Here is a 15,619-nt window from a genome sequence, read left to right as displayed (position 1 = left end):
TAAAAAATATATAAATTTTATGTATTAATTAAATTTCACATATGAATATAGGTTTTTGACATTTTCGACATTTTTGACAGTGAGGTTTTTGACGTGACGGTTTAAACCATGGTTTAAACTGTCAAAAACTGTCACATGTCAAAAACCTGCCAACCCTGGGTTCTACCAAGAGATTTGTTATATTTAAAACTTTTAATTATGTTAAAATCTTTTAATGGAAATAAAACTTTAAAATTTTCAAAAATGTTGTGAAATTTGATCTTATCGAAAATAGGATTTTGAAAGTTAATAACGAAATATAAATTATCTAAACTTTTCTTTTTATTAGGCGAAATTTTGCTCATTTTGGCTCTTATAAGATCGAAACAAAGAATTTTGAAATGTAAATTAATGAAAGAAAAGTTAATAATAAGATCGTAGAACTTATATACTTCATAATTCTTAAGGGAGAAGACAAAATCTTTAATTAGTTTAATGCTATATTGTTTATTAAAGTCCTTTTCTTTATTAGGAAAGAAAATTTATATTTAATTTGTCACTATTAAGAGAGTTTCTATTACTTCTTGAACCCCGTTTACCTCGATTTGTACGCTTATCTTTAATATGAAAAAGTGAATAAGTTGATGAGTATGTTAATCTGTGTATGTTGGAAGGTATCGTTTAGCCCATACGGCAAAATTGTTTTCTATAAAAGCATGTAGTAATTTTCTTTCTGTAGTCTTAAATCTAAATCCTCTATAATATTTAGAATATAATAATACTATTTATAATATACTAAGAATATATATTTATATATATAAGGTTATAAAAATATAAATATAATATTTTAAAAATTCGATTTATTTATCTATTTTTTTCGGCAAATTTCAATAATTTTTACCGGAAAGTAACAACTTTCACCACCCAAATTTCTTTTTTCATAATCTTAACATAAAAAATAACAAAAAATCAAGAGGGTGTTTTTTTGTTTTCGGTCATTTAAAAAATAATAATAAGTGGCCTTCTTTTATAGCCTTCCCCCCAAAAAGTGCCTCAACCTCAATTATTTCCTCGTAATGTTAAATGTCATATTTTTCAAAATTTTAGTCAAAATACTTCAAAATTTTTATAGCACAAAAACAAACTAGAAGCCATATTTTCTTCTCAATTTGTTAAAAGTTATATTTTTCAATCTTTATTTTTCTTTAAAAAAAAAAGAAAAAAAGAGAGAGCATTTTTGGTATTTTCGCCTTTAAAAGAATAAAAAGTGGTTTTTACCTAACATAATTCAAGTTTTTTTTAATAGTAATCTCAATATTTTCTTTGACTTCAATATTTTTCATGTAATGTTAAATGCTATACTTTTCAGCAAGGAAAAAAAACCATAGTTTTTTTTTTTGGCTATTAATAAAATAAAAAGTGGTGTTAAGCTAAAATATTCCAATTTTCTTTCTTCTTTTTTTAATGTATATATACCATGAAATCTCAATCTGTTCTAAACTCAATTAAAAAAAAAAAAAAAAAAAANAAAAAAAAAAAAAAAAAAAAAAAAAAAAAAAAAAAAAAAAAAAAAAAAAAACAGTTCTTGATTCTTTTAATATTGAAAAGTATGACAATTAACATTATGAAAAAAAAATGAAGTTAGGAAACTGCTTTTGTTTTGTACGAAAATCTTGAAGTATTTTGGCACCACTTTTTATTTTTCTTAATGACCAAAAACACCTTTTTGAAAAATATGACATTAAACAGTTGGAGTAAAAAAATTGTGGTATACCAAAAATAGTAAACCAAAATGGACTACATAATTATATACGCCTGGATATCCATAATCTAGTGAATCATTATCTTTTGCACCATTAATTAGAATAGTAGCAAGTTCAAGGCCATAGAAAAATTGCTTTTACTTCTAATTTTTCTTTTAAACAGTTTATTTCTAAAAACAAAAGGTCACATAATATTTTCAACCCAAATTAAAAGTAACTAAACCATCTAAAAGTATTGTGTCAAAACCTTTATTAATTAATAAATTCGATAAACAATTAAAAAATACCAATTTTTTCCTTTAAACATGCTAAAATGACAAAAAAACAAAAAACAACTTTAGTATGATTACATATTACTTTTCAATTCCACTTAACATGCATATAAAGACTCAATATCAAAAAGTTTTTTTGGTAAAGTGATGTCTGAATTCACAAAATAAAATTTCGCTCTATGAAATTTTAATTTTCTATAGAAAATAAAATGTTTCTAAAGACTACAAATGGAAAACAAGTACTAGTAAGGAATTTAAAAATTGGAAGGTTAAAATAAAAATTTCTATGATCTGAGTATAAAAAATTGCTGGTACATAATAGATGAAAAAGTTATTTAATTTTTTTTAAAAATTATCTTAGAACGCTTGTAACTAAGTATTAATCAATTAAAATTAAATTTCCATGAAAAATTAAAACTATTAATATGAACACAAAAGTCTCAGTTAACATAATTGAGCATAGGAACTTCTGTTTCATTGATACAATATATAACATTACAAAAATTAATTAGTTTAATGGGCAATTCTATAAAAATTCATGTTGAAAAATTCCTAATTGTCCACAATTATCTTAATTTTTATTAATCTGATGTTTTACCACTGATTTCAATTATTTTTTTATACATTTTGAATGGTCTGTGAAAGAAAATGTTTGATTACATTATCACTTATTCAGAATTATTATAAAAAAATCAAACTTTAGAAAAAAGAGGGTAATAAAAACTGCAGCTTACTTTGCTCAAAATATAACATTTGAAAAATTAATTAGTGAATGATTTCTTAAGAATGCTATGTTCAAAAATTCTAAACAGCAAGCACCTCACTTTAAAACTTTTTTTAACCTAAGGTTTAAAATTTGATTTCAATTATTTTTTTTTTGCAGATTTTTCAAAAGTGAGCTTGTTTAGCTATTTTTTAAAAAATCTTTAAAAAAAATGAAAAAAAATTCAGAAAAACTAGAGGAACCATAGAAACTTACCGCTTACAAAATATAATTTATGCAAATATATAATTTTACGCAAAATAATTAGTGAATCATCCCTTAAAAAACTGTGTTGAAAAATTCCAAATCGCCAGCCGTTAACAATTAATCTTTATCATTTGATGCACTTAAAATTGACTTTGTTTAGTTAACATAGATAAGTGTACAATGCAGAATGTTTAGAATTATTCAACATTCTCAAATATATATGTATTATGAAAATTTAAGGAAAAACAAGAAGAGAAAATTATAATAAAAAAAACTGGAAATTGCAGAATCGAGGAAGAATCTCAGGACCGCAAAGAACAGGAATATAATTGCGAAATTAAAAGTAAAATTTACCTGAGGAACTTATGAATTTTTTCTTAGATTTTCTTTTAACCAACTAAAATAAAAGAAAGAGGATTATAATAATGTTAACTCAGTAAAGTGAATTTAAAAGAAAAAGATTACGCACTAGCTAATAAATAGTTTACAGTCTTCTCACTCAATTTAAGGAGAAAAAATTTTTTATTTTCCAGGCATATCAAGAAAAATCTAGACCATAATTCATGTATACCATACAATAATTTCATCAGAAAACTTTTTTTTTTTTTTTTAAACTTGAAATGCCAAATATAAGATTTTTGAGAAAAAAATATATAATTGAATGAGGAGTCAGTTTAACTAAAATGAGAAGTTTTTACAAGAAATAATTATAATAAATGTTAGAACTATTTAACTACTCAAATCTCAGTAGCTGGTTATTGTTACTGAGAATTCTAAGACTGGTTATTTTCCAGGTAAGACATAGGAATTTTCCAAGTTTTTGTTTCCTCGGTTTAGTATGTACCTCCAAATGCTAGAGAACTTTATTGAGCTAAGACATAAAAGGATCTACAACTTTAACTTAAATCTTTGAATTGAAGAATCAATCCTTGGACCTACATTAGTTTCGTAAAAGTTCTGGACTGAAAAATTTTCTTCTAAAATATTTCGAACATTACTTGCGTTTACCAGCACTTCTTCGAATGTTTATGTCATATTCTGAATGTTTAAAATACAGCTTAGTATAAAAACATAACTTCTTATTTGTCATTAATTTTATATTATTGGTAAACCTTGAGTAATTTCATTCAAGTGCATTGATAGCATTTTGACAAGTAAACAAGGGTAGATTTAAAAAAAAAAATAGCCACTGATACAAAGGACTAGCTACTAAAAGAAAGCACACATTTTTACTTGTCTATTTACAAGGCTCTATTAATTTATTTAAATAAAAAAGTAAGTTAATAAAGTGACTTAAAATGAAAAATCAGAATACAGAGAATATGTAGTGTTCACAGTTATAATGAAATAAACTATGTTCTGACAAAAACACAAACTAAAACAGAAAAAAAAGCGGACCATTGTATAACACTGATTGCTGGTCACCAGGAACACTGGTTTTGTTGCGGTCTGAGTCAAATTTTATTGTTCCAGGCTAACAGTCAACTGTTACATCTGAGCCCCAGGTAAATGTTTTCATGTGTATAACACCCTCAGTGATTAATGTTATCTTACTTCTTCGTCAATACTTTGACAACACAAGTACTATATTTCAACATTTGTTACTGTTCACATACATTATATCACTCATCATCACAGCAGATACTAGTATTTGTGAGAGCACTTAATATATTATTTTTCTGACAGAGAATTAAAAAAATGGATAAATAAGATAATTTTTACATAGATTCATGAATAAAATTTTTCATGAATATAATTCCTTTAAAGGTACAACTTAAAAAATTTTCTATTGTTAATATTATTTTTTTAAAGTTTAATTTCAAATTAACGTAGAAGATTAACAGAATTCTCCATAAATTAGTTTTACTTTACAATTTCTAAAGCAAAACAAAAATTAGATGCTTTTTAGTTTTTTTTTTTTTTCTTTTCTGAAAACAAAGTTAGCAGTGAGTTTAAAGTATTTGTATTTAAAAATCATTTTAAAGAATAAATATTGATTTTATCTAGATATACAGCGCCATGTTTAGTAGGTAAGTTTAATGAGTGTAGCACAAATTCCAATAATGAATGCAAAGCCTTATTTTTCAAAGTTTGGGTTATCTTCTACTTTTTGGGTTATCTTCCAAAGTTCATCGTTTACTGAAGTCTGGTTGACACATCAACCACGAGAGCTCTTCAGTGACGAATCTTATGTTAAATGTTGTTGTTGTCATATGCCATTAAACAAAATGGCATCCGCTTCTCTTTTTCCAGTGGCTCCATCTATGGCCAAAAAATTTGACTTCTGCCACATACATACGTCACAACTCGTTTATAAAGCGGCACATTCATCCATCCACAGATTGTAAGTTTGACCTTAAGTAGAGAACAATCAATCTTCAATTCAGTACCCCCAGAGGTCTTGATTTGTTATGGGGACATAGAGGATTTTGTGACCTGACAGATTTAACCTGCACCAATCTTATGTTAAATGTCCTGCATAAATAATCTAAAAATGTTTATAGAATTATAAGTATATCATTTTTCAATTCTATGTTTCAATGTGTTACATTCAACACAAAATCGTGGAATTGCCCAAATACTTATTTTATTAAAGAATTGAACTAAACACATACTTCTTTATTTTTGAATTTTTTCCTTGGCTTAAGTTTACTTTCTGATTTTGACTCTTTACTTGTCCTCTTTCCCATAATTGTAGGGCCTGAAAGAAATACAACAACAAGCATTGGTATAAATAAATTGACAGCAAATCTCTCTCAATAAATTATAATCTAAAAAGATAAGAGTAGTTGATAAAAAAATTTATATTCTAAATTTGAATAATACATTCTATTAGGATTTAAATCACAATAAAAACCATGGTTAGAATCAGTGATACAAATTAAATTGCTTAAACAAATCTATTTTCTTTATGTTTGTCAAATATTAAATTATGCTGAAAATGTATTCTTTACAAACCAACATGAACTATCAAAATTTAAATAATAGCTAGAAATCATACTTAAAAAGATGCTACAAAATAATGATTGAATAAAATTTTAAAATGTAGAATGATTAGCAAAATGTTACCTTAAAATTTAAATATAAAGTACTGCTGACTTTAGGTTATAGATTCAGCATACGAGAGATATATTATTGCAATAAAAATATTATTTAAGAAAATAATGACTTTATTCATTTGATTAAATTAAATATAAATCTATAAAGTAATACTTTTTCCATACCTTTAAAGTAAGCACAATAATTTTAAAAAATATATATAAACTGCATCTTATTATGATATTTAAAAAAAATTCCACAAGGAAATAATACTCACTTTCTGTATATGTACTGACTGCTTCATCATCACTCGCTATAACATTAGAGCTTGAAACAAAATTTAGAGAATTTGAAGATGTTGCAAAATTCTTCTCCTTAAAAGACATTGATTTTCGGCATTTCAATGATTTTTTGCAGAAGCCATTAGAATCTGACATTCCAAACATTTTTTACCATTATTTTACTCTCTGAAAAATAAATATAACATTATTAATATAGGTGAATTAATAATGAATAAATTGAAAAAATAACTGTTATAATAATAAGACTAGTTCTTACGATAAAAGCTAACAATAAAAGTCATAAATCAAAGGGCTTTAGTAGCTAAAATTGCAGACACCTTTAAATGCTACCTTGGAGCATCATCTTCAGTGCAAAATACAGAAAAATAGCAATAAAAAACGTAATAAACATGGAATAAATTAATCTAAAAATGGATGAAGTCCATAAAAACGAGGAAATCAGACAAATAAAATACATCAACAGTACAATCAACGAAATAAAATAAAAGCTGTACGGAAATTAAAGGAGTAAAAACAAAAATTAAGAACAAAAATAAAAACATTAAAAGCAAGCGATATTGTCTACATCTGGTGTTCAAACAATAAAGGGTAACAAGCTCCACGATGAATGGCCTTTTTTAATGTATGCAAAAAATTCTCACAGATCCTCAAATTCCTAAATTTCTCCATCTCACTGACCTTCAGTTGAAGGTCATGACTAGGACTGGGCGATATAAGAAATTTTATATTGTGATGCATCGCCAGTTTTGCATCGCGATATAGTATTTTTGAAATTCATTTACTTGTAAGGCGGATTTCTATCAAAACTTCATACTCAGATTGATTTAAATCAGTTTATGAATTTGATGTATATGAAGTATATATTTGATGTTTTGCTTAAGAAAGATATGAATGTTATATTTTCTAAAAATGATCGCGCAAATAACGAAAGATTTCTTAGTCTAAAAATAAATAATAAAAAAATAAGTTAAATTGAAATTTATCAATACATTTACCTAACAATATAGAAAGAAAATTTAAAAAATAAGCTCGTTAAAAATTATTTGTATGCTTAAAACAAAGTGCTAAATAAATTAAACAAAAAAAAAACACTTTTAAAACAACACTATTTTTTATCATTATTATTTCACATTAATAATAAAGTTAAATTGAATAATTACCGAATTATGAACGAAAAAGAAAGTAAGGTTTAATTTCTTAAAAATAAAAACAAAAGAATTATGATATTCGATAATATATTCAACTGACAATATTGAAAGAAAATTAAAAAACACGATTATACTCTTTAATGAAACGAAGTGCTAAATGATTTTAAAAAAAGAAGTTGCAATCGCATACATTACTAATTTTTTTGAATAAACAAAGTTGATTGACTTATATCCAAATCCAAAAGAGGAAAAATAAGTTTTGCTATAATTTTATTTATAAAAATGAAAACAACTAAAGATTTATAAATTTAAAATCAGTAATAAAAAACCCATTAAATTATTATTTTATCCAAAAAGTTTTTAATAAATGAAAATAAAGTAAAAAATAGCATAACAAATTTAATTTTTAATATAATTCTATATGGGCACCTTAAATTATATTTCCGCTTGTAATAAATTCAATAATGTAAGATAATACTTAAACATATAATATCAAAATTAATTTTTACATTTAAAAATAAAAAAGAAAGTTTTGTTTCAAAAAAAATTTACCTAATTAAGAAACACTTCTTTATATATTTATTCCTTTCAATAATAGATTACGTTCCGAACAAGGTAACGACGGTGATCACAAATTCAGTCCCACTGAAAATAATCTACCAGAAACGATATGAAGTCGCGACAAAGGAGAAAAAAAAGCTAAGAGGTGCGGAAACGAACATGCGAGATCATGATATATGTTCTCAAAACTGAATCTGATTCTACCGCTCATCAATCAAGGCCGTTTCAATATAACGATACATACATCGTCTTCCCCAGCGCGAGTTGGCATCGGAAAGTAAGAGATCCTTGCGTGTCTTGTATCGCTATATCATTCGTCTTCATTACTCAACGGCTTAAATCATATTTCTGATGCATCGCCTGGAACGAAAGTCGCTGTATCGGCCTGGCAATACAGGCGTTAAATCGATATGTCGCACTATATCGTTTTATAGCCCAGTCCTAGTCATGACACATCCCTTACACACACAATAAGTTAGACAGTTATTGAAGGGAAAGTCCAACAAGAAAGCAGATTACTATATAATACTTTTATTGTACAGTCTTAATTTTAAATCAATAAATTACATTATGTTAGCCTAGGAGAAATCAAGAAGAGGTGACATCACTAAATTATCAGTTCTGAAATCAGGAGTTTATAGTTGCGCTTTAATAGCTTTATTAAATAAAACTATAAAATCAGGTGTCTGTCTAGGTTTTTCTGAGGGGTACCTATTTTGTGAAAAATTAAAAATTATATTAAAAAATTAACACAAAAATATGGATTTATCGTTTCTTAAGGGATACAAAAATAAAATTTTAAGAAAAAGTATTTTATGAAACTATTGTTTTTTCTAAAGTTGAATTTGTGAAGGTACCGCTAAACGGTAGTAAATTTGGCCTGGACAGACCCCTGAAAATCAACAGTAATTAAAATTAAAAATTAAGTCATGAACTAAAGTTAAAAATAAGAAAATGGCTCAATTGCAATTGTGGTACATTTTAACAATATTGAGCTGCCTGTAGTCAATAGCATCATTTTTAGTACCAAATGACAGGTACTGTGCATAGTTTTTTATTACATTGATGAGCTGAAGTTAAGAAAACATTTTTTGTTCAATAATGCAAAATCACAAGGGCAGATAAATTTTTTGCGAAAAATAATTTAGCAAATAATACGTGGGTGAATATTTGGCCAACTGAATGTTCGGCAACAAATACCAAACTGAATACCAAATATTCGTTACATTCCTGCTGAAACTTCGTTACATCCCTAAGGATGATACGAAGACATGCCATCAAAAAAAAATAAAAAATTCGCAGAGGAAATGGGTCTCCCGCTATAGTAGCTTAACGGCAGAACAGTGCAACGAGGGCCGATACCGCACACCCTGAGTCCCTTCACAGGCTGATCAAAATGGTCATCTATCCAGCCAGTGACCTATTGGGAACCCTATATCAATAGAATACTTAAACCAAAATTTCCAAATATATTAACTTAATTGTTTGTGAATATTTCTTTTAAATCACAGATAATTTTGCATCTAGTACCTACATAATTTTTTTAATATTGTGGCTTCAAAGGGGGAGATTTCCGTATCGTGATCTGTGGCAGAATAATCGCTAAGTGTTGGCAGCTGCCAGAGTGAAACTAAAAAAAAAAACATCACAGAAAGAAACCAACTTGAAAGGTACAACTTATAGCCACCCCAAGGCAAACATACACATATTTTTAAAAACAAACAAACTGCAAGTTAAAAATCTATTTGACACCTCGGTGATTGCAATTGACGCGACACATGAAAATATGAAACATCCCCCCTTTAAAGAAGCATATAAAGCTCGCCTTCTCTTTATACTGCTGCTATCTAGTATCTTTCAAGAATAAAATGCACAAAACTAGTTCGCTATACTATTCACATGTCATTAAAATAGTTTTTACTTTTTTTTCATGAAAAAAGGAGGAAAAGGAACCCACTTAATGAAAAAGAAAATTTTATATTATAATAGATAGATATCTTTGATTGCAATGGGTTAAAAACTTTATGAAGCTATTAACTATAGTAACTGGTGCTATTGTCTAGTGATGCTTACAGAAAGTAAACATTTATCTTTTATTTTCATTACAAAAAACAGAAGTTATATTGATTGCTGAACTCGCATTTTCAGAAAATGCACTTTTTGACATTATACATCTAAGAAAACTTCAAGTGAAATATTATTTACTTATATTTCAAATGTAGAAATTATTAAGCAGAACGAGTCTTTAATTGCTAAGAGAAAACTGTTGTGTCGCAGAAGATCCAGATGTGTAGCAATGGCGCGCTATTTTTAACTGTTTTGGCCGGAGTGATTTATCTTCTACAATACGCCACTGAGTGGCTTGCATCTTTCAGTAGATCACGATACAGAAATCTCCCGTTTCATTTAGTTACTTTATTTTAATAAAATTATAGCAGAGTATTTTATTCAAGTAATAATTGTTGCGAATATTAGCAAAATGGGATAAACCAGAAAGTAAATATCAATAAACTGATATTAATTTACATAACGCAATTATTCACAATATTGACCAAATAAAATTTAAATAGAAGATTAATAAAGCTCAAAAAGAAAAGAAATTTATCCCAAAATTAATAATTAAATTCAGCACCAGCATTAATTACTGAGAACAAGTAGTATAAGTAATTTTTAATACCAAAATTTTTCATTATTAAGGCTTTGTTGAGTTTAAAGAGTGGTTTATAATTGCTAATGTGGGGGTTACTTTAGTAACGTACTCATTGCTTGTTCCTGAACGGTAAAAAAAATTAAATTTCGTACTTATTTTCGCAGTTTAGGGATCTCCCGGTTTTTCATATCTGCTTGAAGTGGTCCATTTTTAACACTGTTTGTTGTGACGAGCTTTCTGCGTTAGCTTATAGCTCTGTATTTCATGACTGAGATTTATGGTTGAGGCTAGAGAGATAGCAGAAAATTCCTGTAAAATGTCAGAAACGGTTTGTGGCTAGAAACAATTTGTAAAGAGATTGGGGTTTGGTCCGAGAATTGTTGTAGCTGTAGTTCATTTACGTCGCTCTAGAGCTACACAATGGGCTATTGTCGATTGTCTGGGAAACATCCCTGAGGACGATACGAAGACATGCCAATGAAGCGACGTGACATCACTCATCTAATAATTTTAATGTGTTTATTCTTTAAACCATTCATTACACTTCACCATCACAATTTTGATCCTCTGCAGAGGGCATGGCACCCCCGCTTTCACCTCCTCAAGCTGTTGCTACTCAGTCTCGATCACACACGTCGGCTTGCATACACTCGACTGCTAACGGCAACACAGGAGCGACTACGATCGTGAAGTTAATACACCTCTCACATTCAGCACTCAAAAAGTACGGTGATCTTAATACAGCTCTCCCGGCTACGCACAAAAAACAGCAATGATTCAACTAGTGGTATCCATTCATCGAATTCTATCACAGATTATAATTCTGGTGGGGGAGTACTGCAACGTAACGACCACTACAAAATTACAACTACAATTCACTAGTATATCAGACATGTTAACTCAACTCTATGTCAGGGTACCTTTTCATAGATGAAGTTTGATATGGTCGAAAACAACTCTCCCCACAGACTGATCGTTAAGACACGGTTCCCAGCAGATCACCGAAGTCTAGCTTTTTTGACTTTTTTTAGAGCTATGTTCAATATAGATTTCAGTTTCACATAGTATCCTAACTAAATTTTTTTTTAATCTATTTGAAAATCAAGATGAAAACTAATGTACTTACTTCTTCTATGACTCTTCACACGCTAATGATGAAAGCATGCGAAGTGTAGCCATAAGTAGAGAGTTCTGTTATATGTCAATTACAGCTCGTTTTGATCGCCAATAACGTAAGCACCTAACGGGGAAAAGGGGCTTGTGATTTGTTTATTTTTGTTGACAGGGGAGAGAGAGAAAGAACATGAGCAATGCTTACGTAAGCGTCTAAATTCCTCTTATTTTCAAAATTTTAGTAAGAAGCAATGTAGAAAATGAAACGAAAAAAAATAAAGAGTTCACAAGCGAAAAAAACAACTCATATTTGAAATAAAAAGTGAATTCGTATTTGGAATAAAAGGTAAAATTAAAAATTTGGAAAAAAAAAATTATTCAGAAAGTTTTAGAGGTCATTATTTTGGAAGACAAAAGGAAAACACAAAAGATTTCTGAAGAACATTCTACTCAAAATTTTATAAAATGGATTAAACATAAAAATGGATTTAATAGATTTAATTAAATTTAAAATTTTAGCACAAAATTTAAAATATTTCGAATAAATTGGATTTTCTGTTACTTCATAATATAATTGCTTGAGCCGTAGTGCCTCAGGGGATAAAGCCCTCACCTCCCAATGAGCCGGGGTGAAATCTAGCGATGGCTAGTTGATTCAAATTCCACACCTGGCTCGCAACGACTGCAGTGCTGACGTAAATAACATCGGTGGTAGAAGAATCATGCGCTAGAATCCCCTTGTAGTCGGAATAACCGTGGAAGGTTTTCGTGGTTTTCCTCTCCGTATAACGCAAATATGGGTTACTTCTGTCAAAAAGTTTTCCACGAAGGCAAATTTCTCCCAATGCCTGATCCAGGAGTTCCTTTGTCTTTTGAATCAGGTTCAAAATTACAAGGCTATGGAGTTGAACATTTGGTCGTAAACTCAAAATTGGGTCAGTTGTTCAACGACGTTAATAAAATAAAATAAAATATAATTGTTTGATAAATAGCTTAAAAATAACATTTCTGCATAATTATAAAGGCTTTAAAAAATGAAATAAAACCTGGGAACTTCCCATTGAGATGTCTTATCATCTGCAGCACATCTTCCGATTTGGAGAGAACATCTACTCGTTTTAGAAGATCATCTGATAATTGGACGTTTCATAATTTTGTATGTTTTCAACAAAATTAATTATTTTTTTCTTAAAAAAAATATTTTATTGACATTTTGAGGATTACTTACGGACAATTTTGGAAAGTACGACATCTATTTTTCGTGTGAAAATGTGTTCAAAAGAAATTCTAGGTGTAACAGTAATAAAATTTATTAATTTCCTATGATAAAAAATATTATGGGAAATAGTTTCATAATAGATATAATTTTTTTAATTAAAAATAAATAAATTTCTATGCTTTGAATATTAATTTCTTTGTTTTATGTAAGCAGATCAAGATTTTTAGTTTTTAAATACTAATAATTAAAAAAAATCAGAAAAATGAAATTTTTTTTTTTTTCAATACGCGACCCTTCTTATTTTGACGTTAAACTAGAAGAAATAAACATATTCACTGTTTCTTTTTTCAACTCGTTCTATAGTAATAGTCAAAAATAAAAGATGGCAGCACTAACATTTTCGTTTTAATAGATGTATAATTTTTAGAGTATATTTTTAGACAGAACTTATTTTCAAATATTCGTTTTTCATTTCTTTTTCGTATTTTTTAAAAAGTTACTTTTTAAAACATCGCTACTTTTTTTCTGTTGTTAGAAAAAATAAGTTATAGAAAAATGAATTTTCGTCATTTGTAGAGTTCAAAGTTATATTTTTTGAAAACATATTGCTGTTATTATTATTTCGTAAGTTTCTGTAAAATATTTTACAGATATATTATTTTCCTTTACGTATTTTTTTATGATATCAACTCCAGGTCAACAGCTCAGATGAATAAATTTGGCAGTCTTGAATACCTAGGCACCATCTCTCTCTTTTATTACATTATCTATCATATATATCACATAATATTATATATCACATTAGTGCTTCTAAAATTTTATTTAAATGTATATTTCTGAAGATATGCAACCGTTTTCATAATTTTCAGACATTTCTGCATTACTACAAAAATAAATAAAATAAAATGAAGAAATAAAGCGAAATAGAATAAATAAAAAATAATAAATAAAGTAAATAATTAAAAAAAAAAACTTACTGAAACTAATTATGCAACAGTAAGTCAGTTCTCGACCAAGGGGGTATGGAGGTTAAGATTTTACAATTCTATGACGTATGGCATGGCTGTGGCAATTCGGTTAATATTTGACATCAGCCTCCTTTATTTCCCAAATAAGCTTTTGTCCCTTGATCTGAAGTTGGATGAGTTTCTTGTCCCCACCTTGAATTCAATTGAAGCTTACGAGGATTTTATACAGTCGGAGAAACCCTCCATTGCGAATTCTGTGTGACTTACCTACATAAATAATTTCAAATTTAAGGTACGGTCAAAGTGCGTTCAGTTAAACTTAGTAAACAATTCAGTTTCAAATGCTGCATATATGATTTCCTAAATATTGAAAGGCAGACAAATTATGCTAAGAACACTCATGATTACTCAGGGTGGAGAAATTATAATGATATAAATTATGTTAGGAGTACTCACGGCGGAAAAGTTATAATGTCACAAATTATGTTGGATTACTCAGGATTACGCAGTGGCAAAGTTACGATGTCATAAATTATGTTAGGATTACTCAGAGTGGGGAAGTTATAATGATATAAAGTAAGTTAGGATTACGCAGTGGCGAAGTTATGATGACATAAATAAAGTTAGGATTACTCAGTGGCGAAGTTATGATAGTATAAATAATATTGCTATTGCTCAGTATTACGCAGTGGTGAAGTTATGATGATACAAATTAAGTTAGGATTACTCAGGATTAGGCAGTGACGAAGTTATGATAGTATAAATAATATTGCTATTGCTCAGTATTATGCAGTGGCGTAGTTATGATGACATAAATAATGTTAGGATTACTCAGTGGCGAATTTATGATAGTATAAATAATACTGCTATTGCTCAGTATTACGCAGTGGCGAAGTTATGATGACATAAATAATGTTAGGATTATTCAGTGGCGAAATTATGACAGTCTAAATAATATTGCTCAGTATTACGCAGTGGAGAATTTATAATGCTACAAATTATGTTAGGATAACTCAGGATTACGCAGTGGCGAAGTTATGATAGTATAAATAATATTGCTATTGCTCAGTATTACGCAGTGGCGAAGTTATGATGATACAAATTAAGTTAGGATTACTCAGGATAAGGCAGTGACGAAGTTATGATAGTATAAATAATATTGCTATTGCTCAGTATTACGCAGTGGTGAAGTTATGATGATACAAATTATGTTAGGATTACTCAGGATTAGGCAGTGTCAAAGTTATGATAGGATAAATAATATTGCTATTGCTCAGTATTACGCAGTGGCGAAGTTATGATGACATAAATAATGTTAGGGTTACTCAGGATTACTCAGTGGCGAAGCTATGATAGTATAAATAATATTGCTATTGCTCAGTATTACGCAGTGGAGATGTTATAATGATACAAATTATGTTAGGATTACTCAGGATTACGCAGTGGCGAAGTTATGATAGTATAAATAAAATTGCTATTGCTCAGTATTACGCAGTGGTGAAGCTATGATGACATAAATAATGCTAGGATTACTCAAGATTACTCAGTGGCGAAGTTATGACAGTATAAATAATATTGCTATTGCTCAGTATTACGCAGTGGAGAAGTTATAATGCTACAAATTATGTTAGGATT

The 15,619-nt window shown here is 28.4% G+C and overlaps 1 protein-coding gene across 7 annotated transcripts in view; it reads right to left on the bottom strand.

Annotated features, from left to right (window-relative positions):
• Positions 1-10,970, bottom strand: part of LOC107449294 (serine-rich adhesin for platelets) — a 38,523-nt gene extending 27,553 nt beyond the window's left edge. The window contains exons 1-4 of one of the 7 annotated variants that reach the window (XM_043047084.2): positions 10,837-10,970; positions 6,301-6,490; positions 5,600-5,685; positions 3,339-3,381 (exon numbers count right to left, since the gene is read on the bottom strand). In XM_043047084.2, the coding sequence (XP_042903018.1) occupies positions 3,339-3,381; positions 5,600-5,685; positions 6,301-6,469 (298 nt within the window). In that variant the 5' untranslated portion in view covers positions 6,470-6,490; positions 10,837-10,970. Of the gene's footprint in view, positions 1-3,338; positions 3,382-5,599; positions 5,686-6,300; positions 6,491-10,711 lie in introns of all 7 variants that reach the window. The other 6 variants (XM_071180764.1, XM_071180763.1, XM_043047085.2 and 3 more) reach the window with 6 other exon arrangements.
• Positions 10,971-15,619: the final 4,649 nt, after the last annotated feature.

The sequence above is a fragment of the Parasteatoda tepidariorum genome, chromosome 5, assembly GCF_043381705.1.
Source record: "Parasteatoda tepidariorum isolate YZ-2023 chromosome 5, CAS_Ptep_4.0, whole genome shotgun sequence".
In the NCBI taxonomy this organism is placed as follows: domain Eukaryota; kingdom Metazoa; phylum Arthropoda; class Arachnida; order Araneae; family Theridiidae; genus Parasteatoda; species Parasteatoda tepidariorum.
Note: the sequence above shows the minus strand (reverse complement) of the source record. Positions and strands in the feature narration are given on the sequence as shown.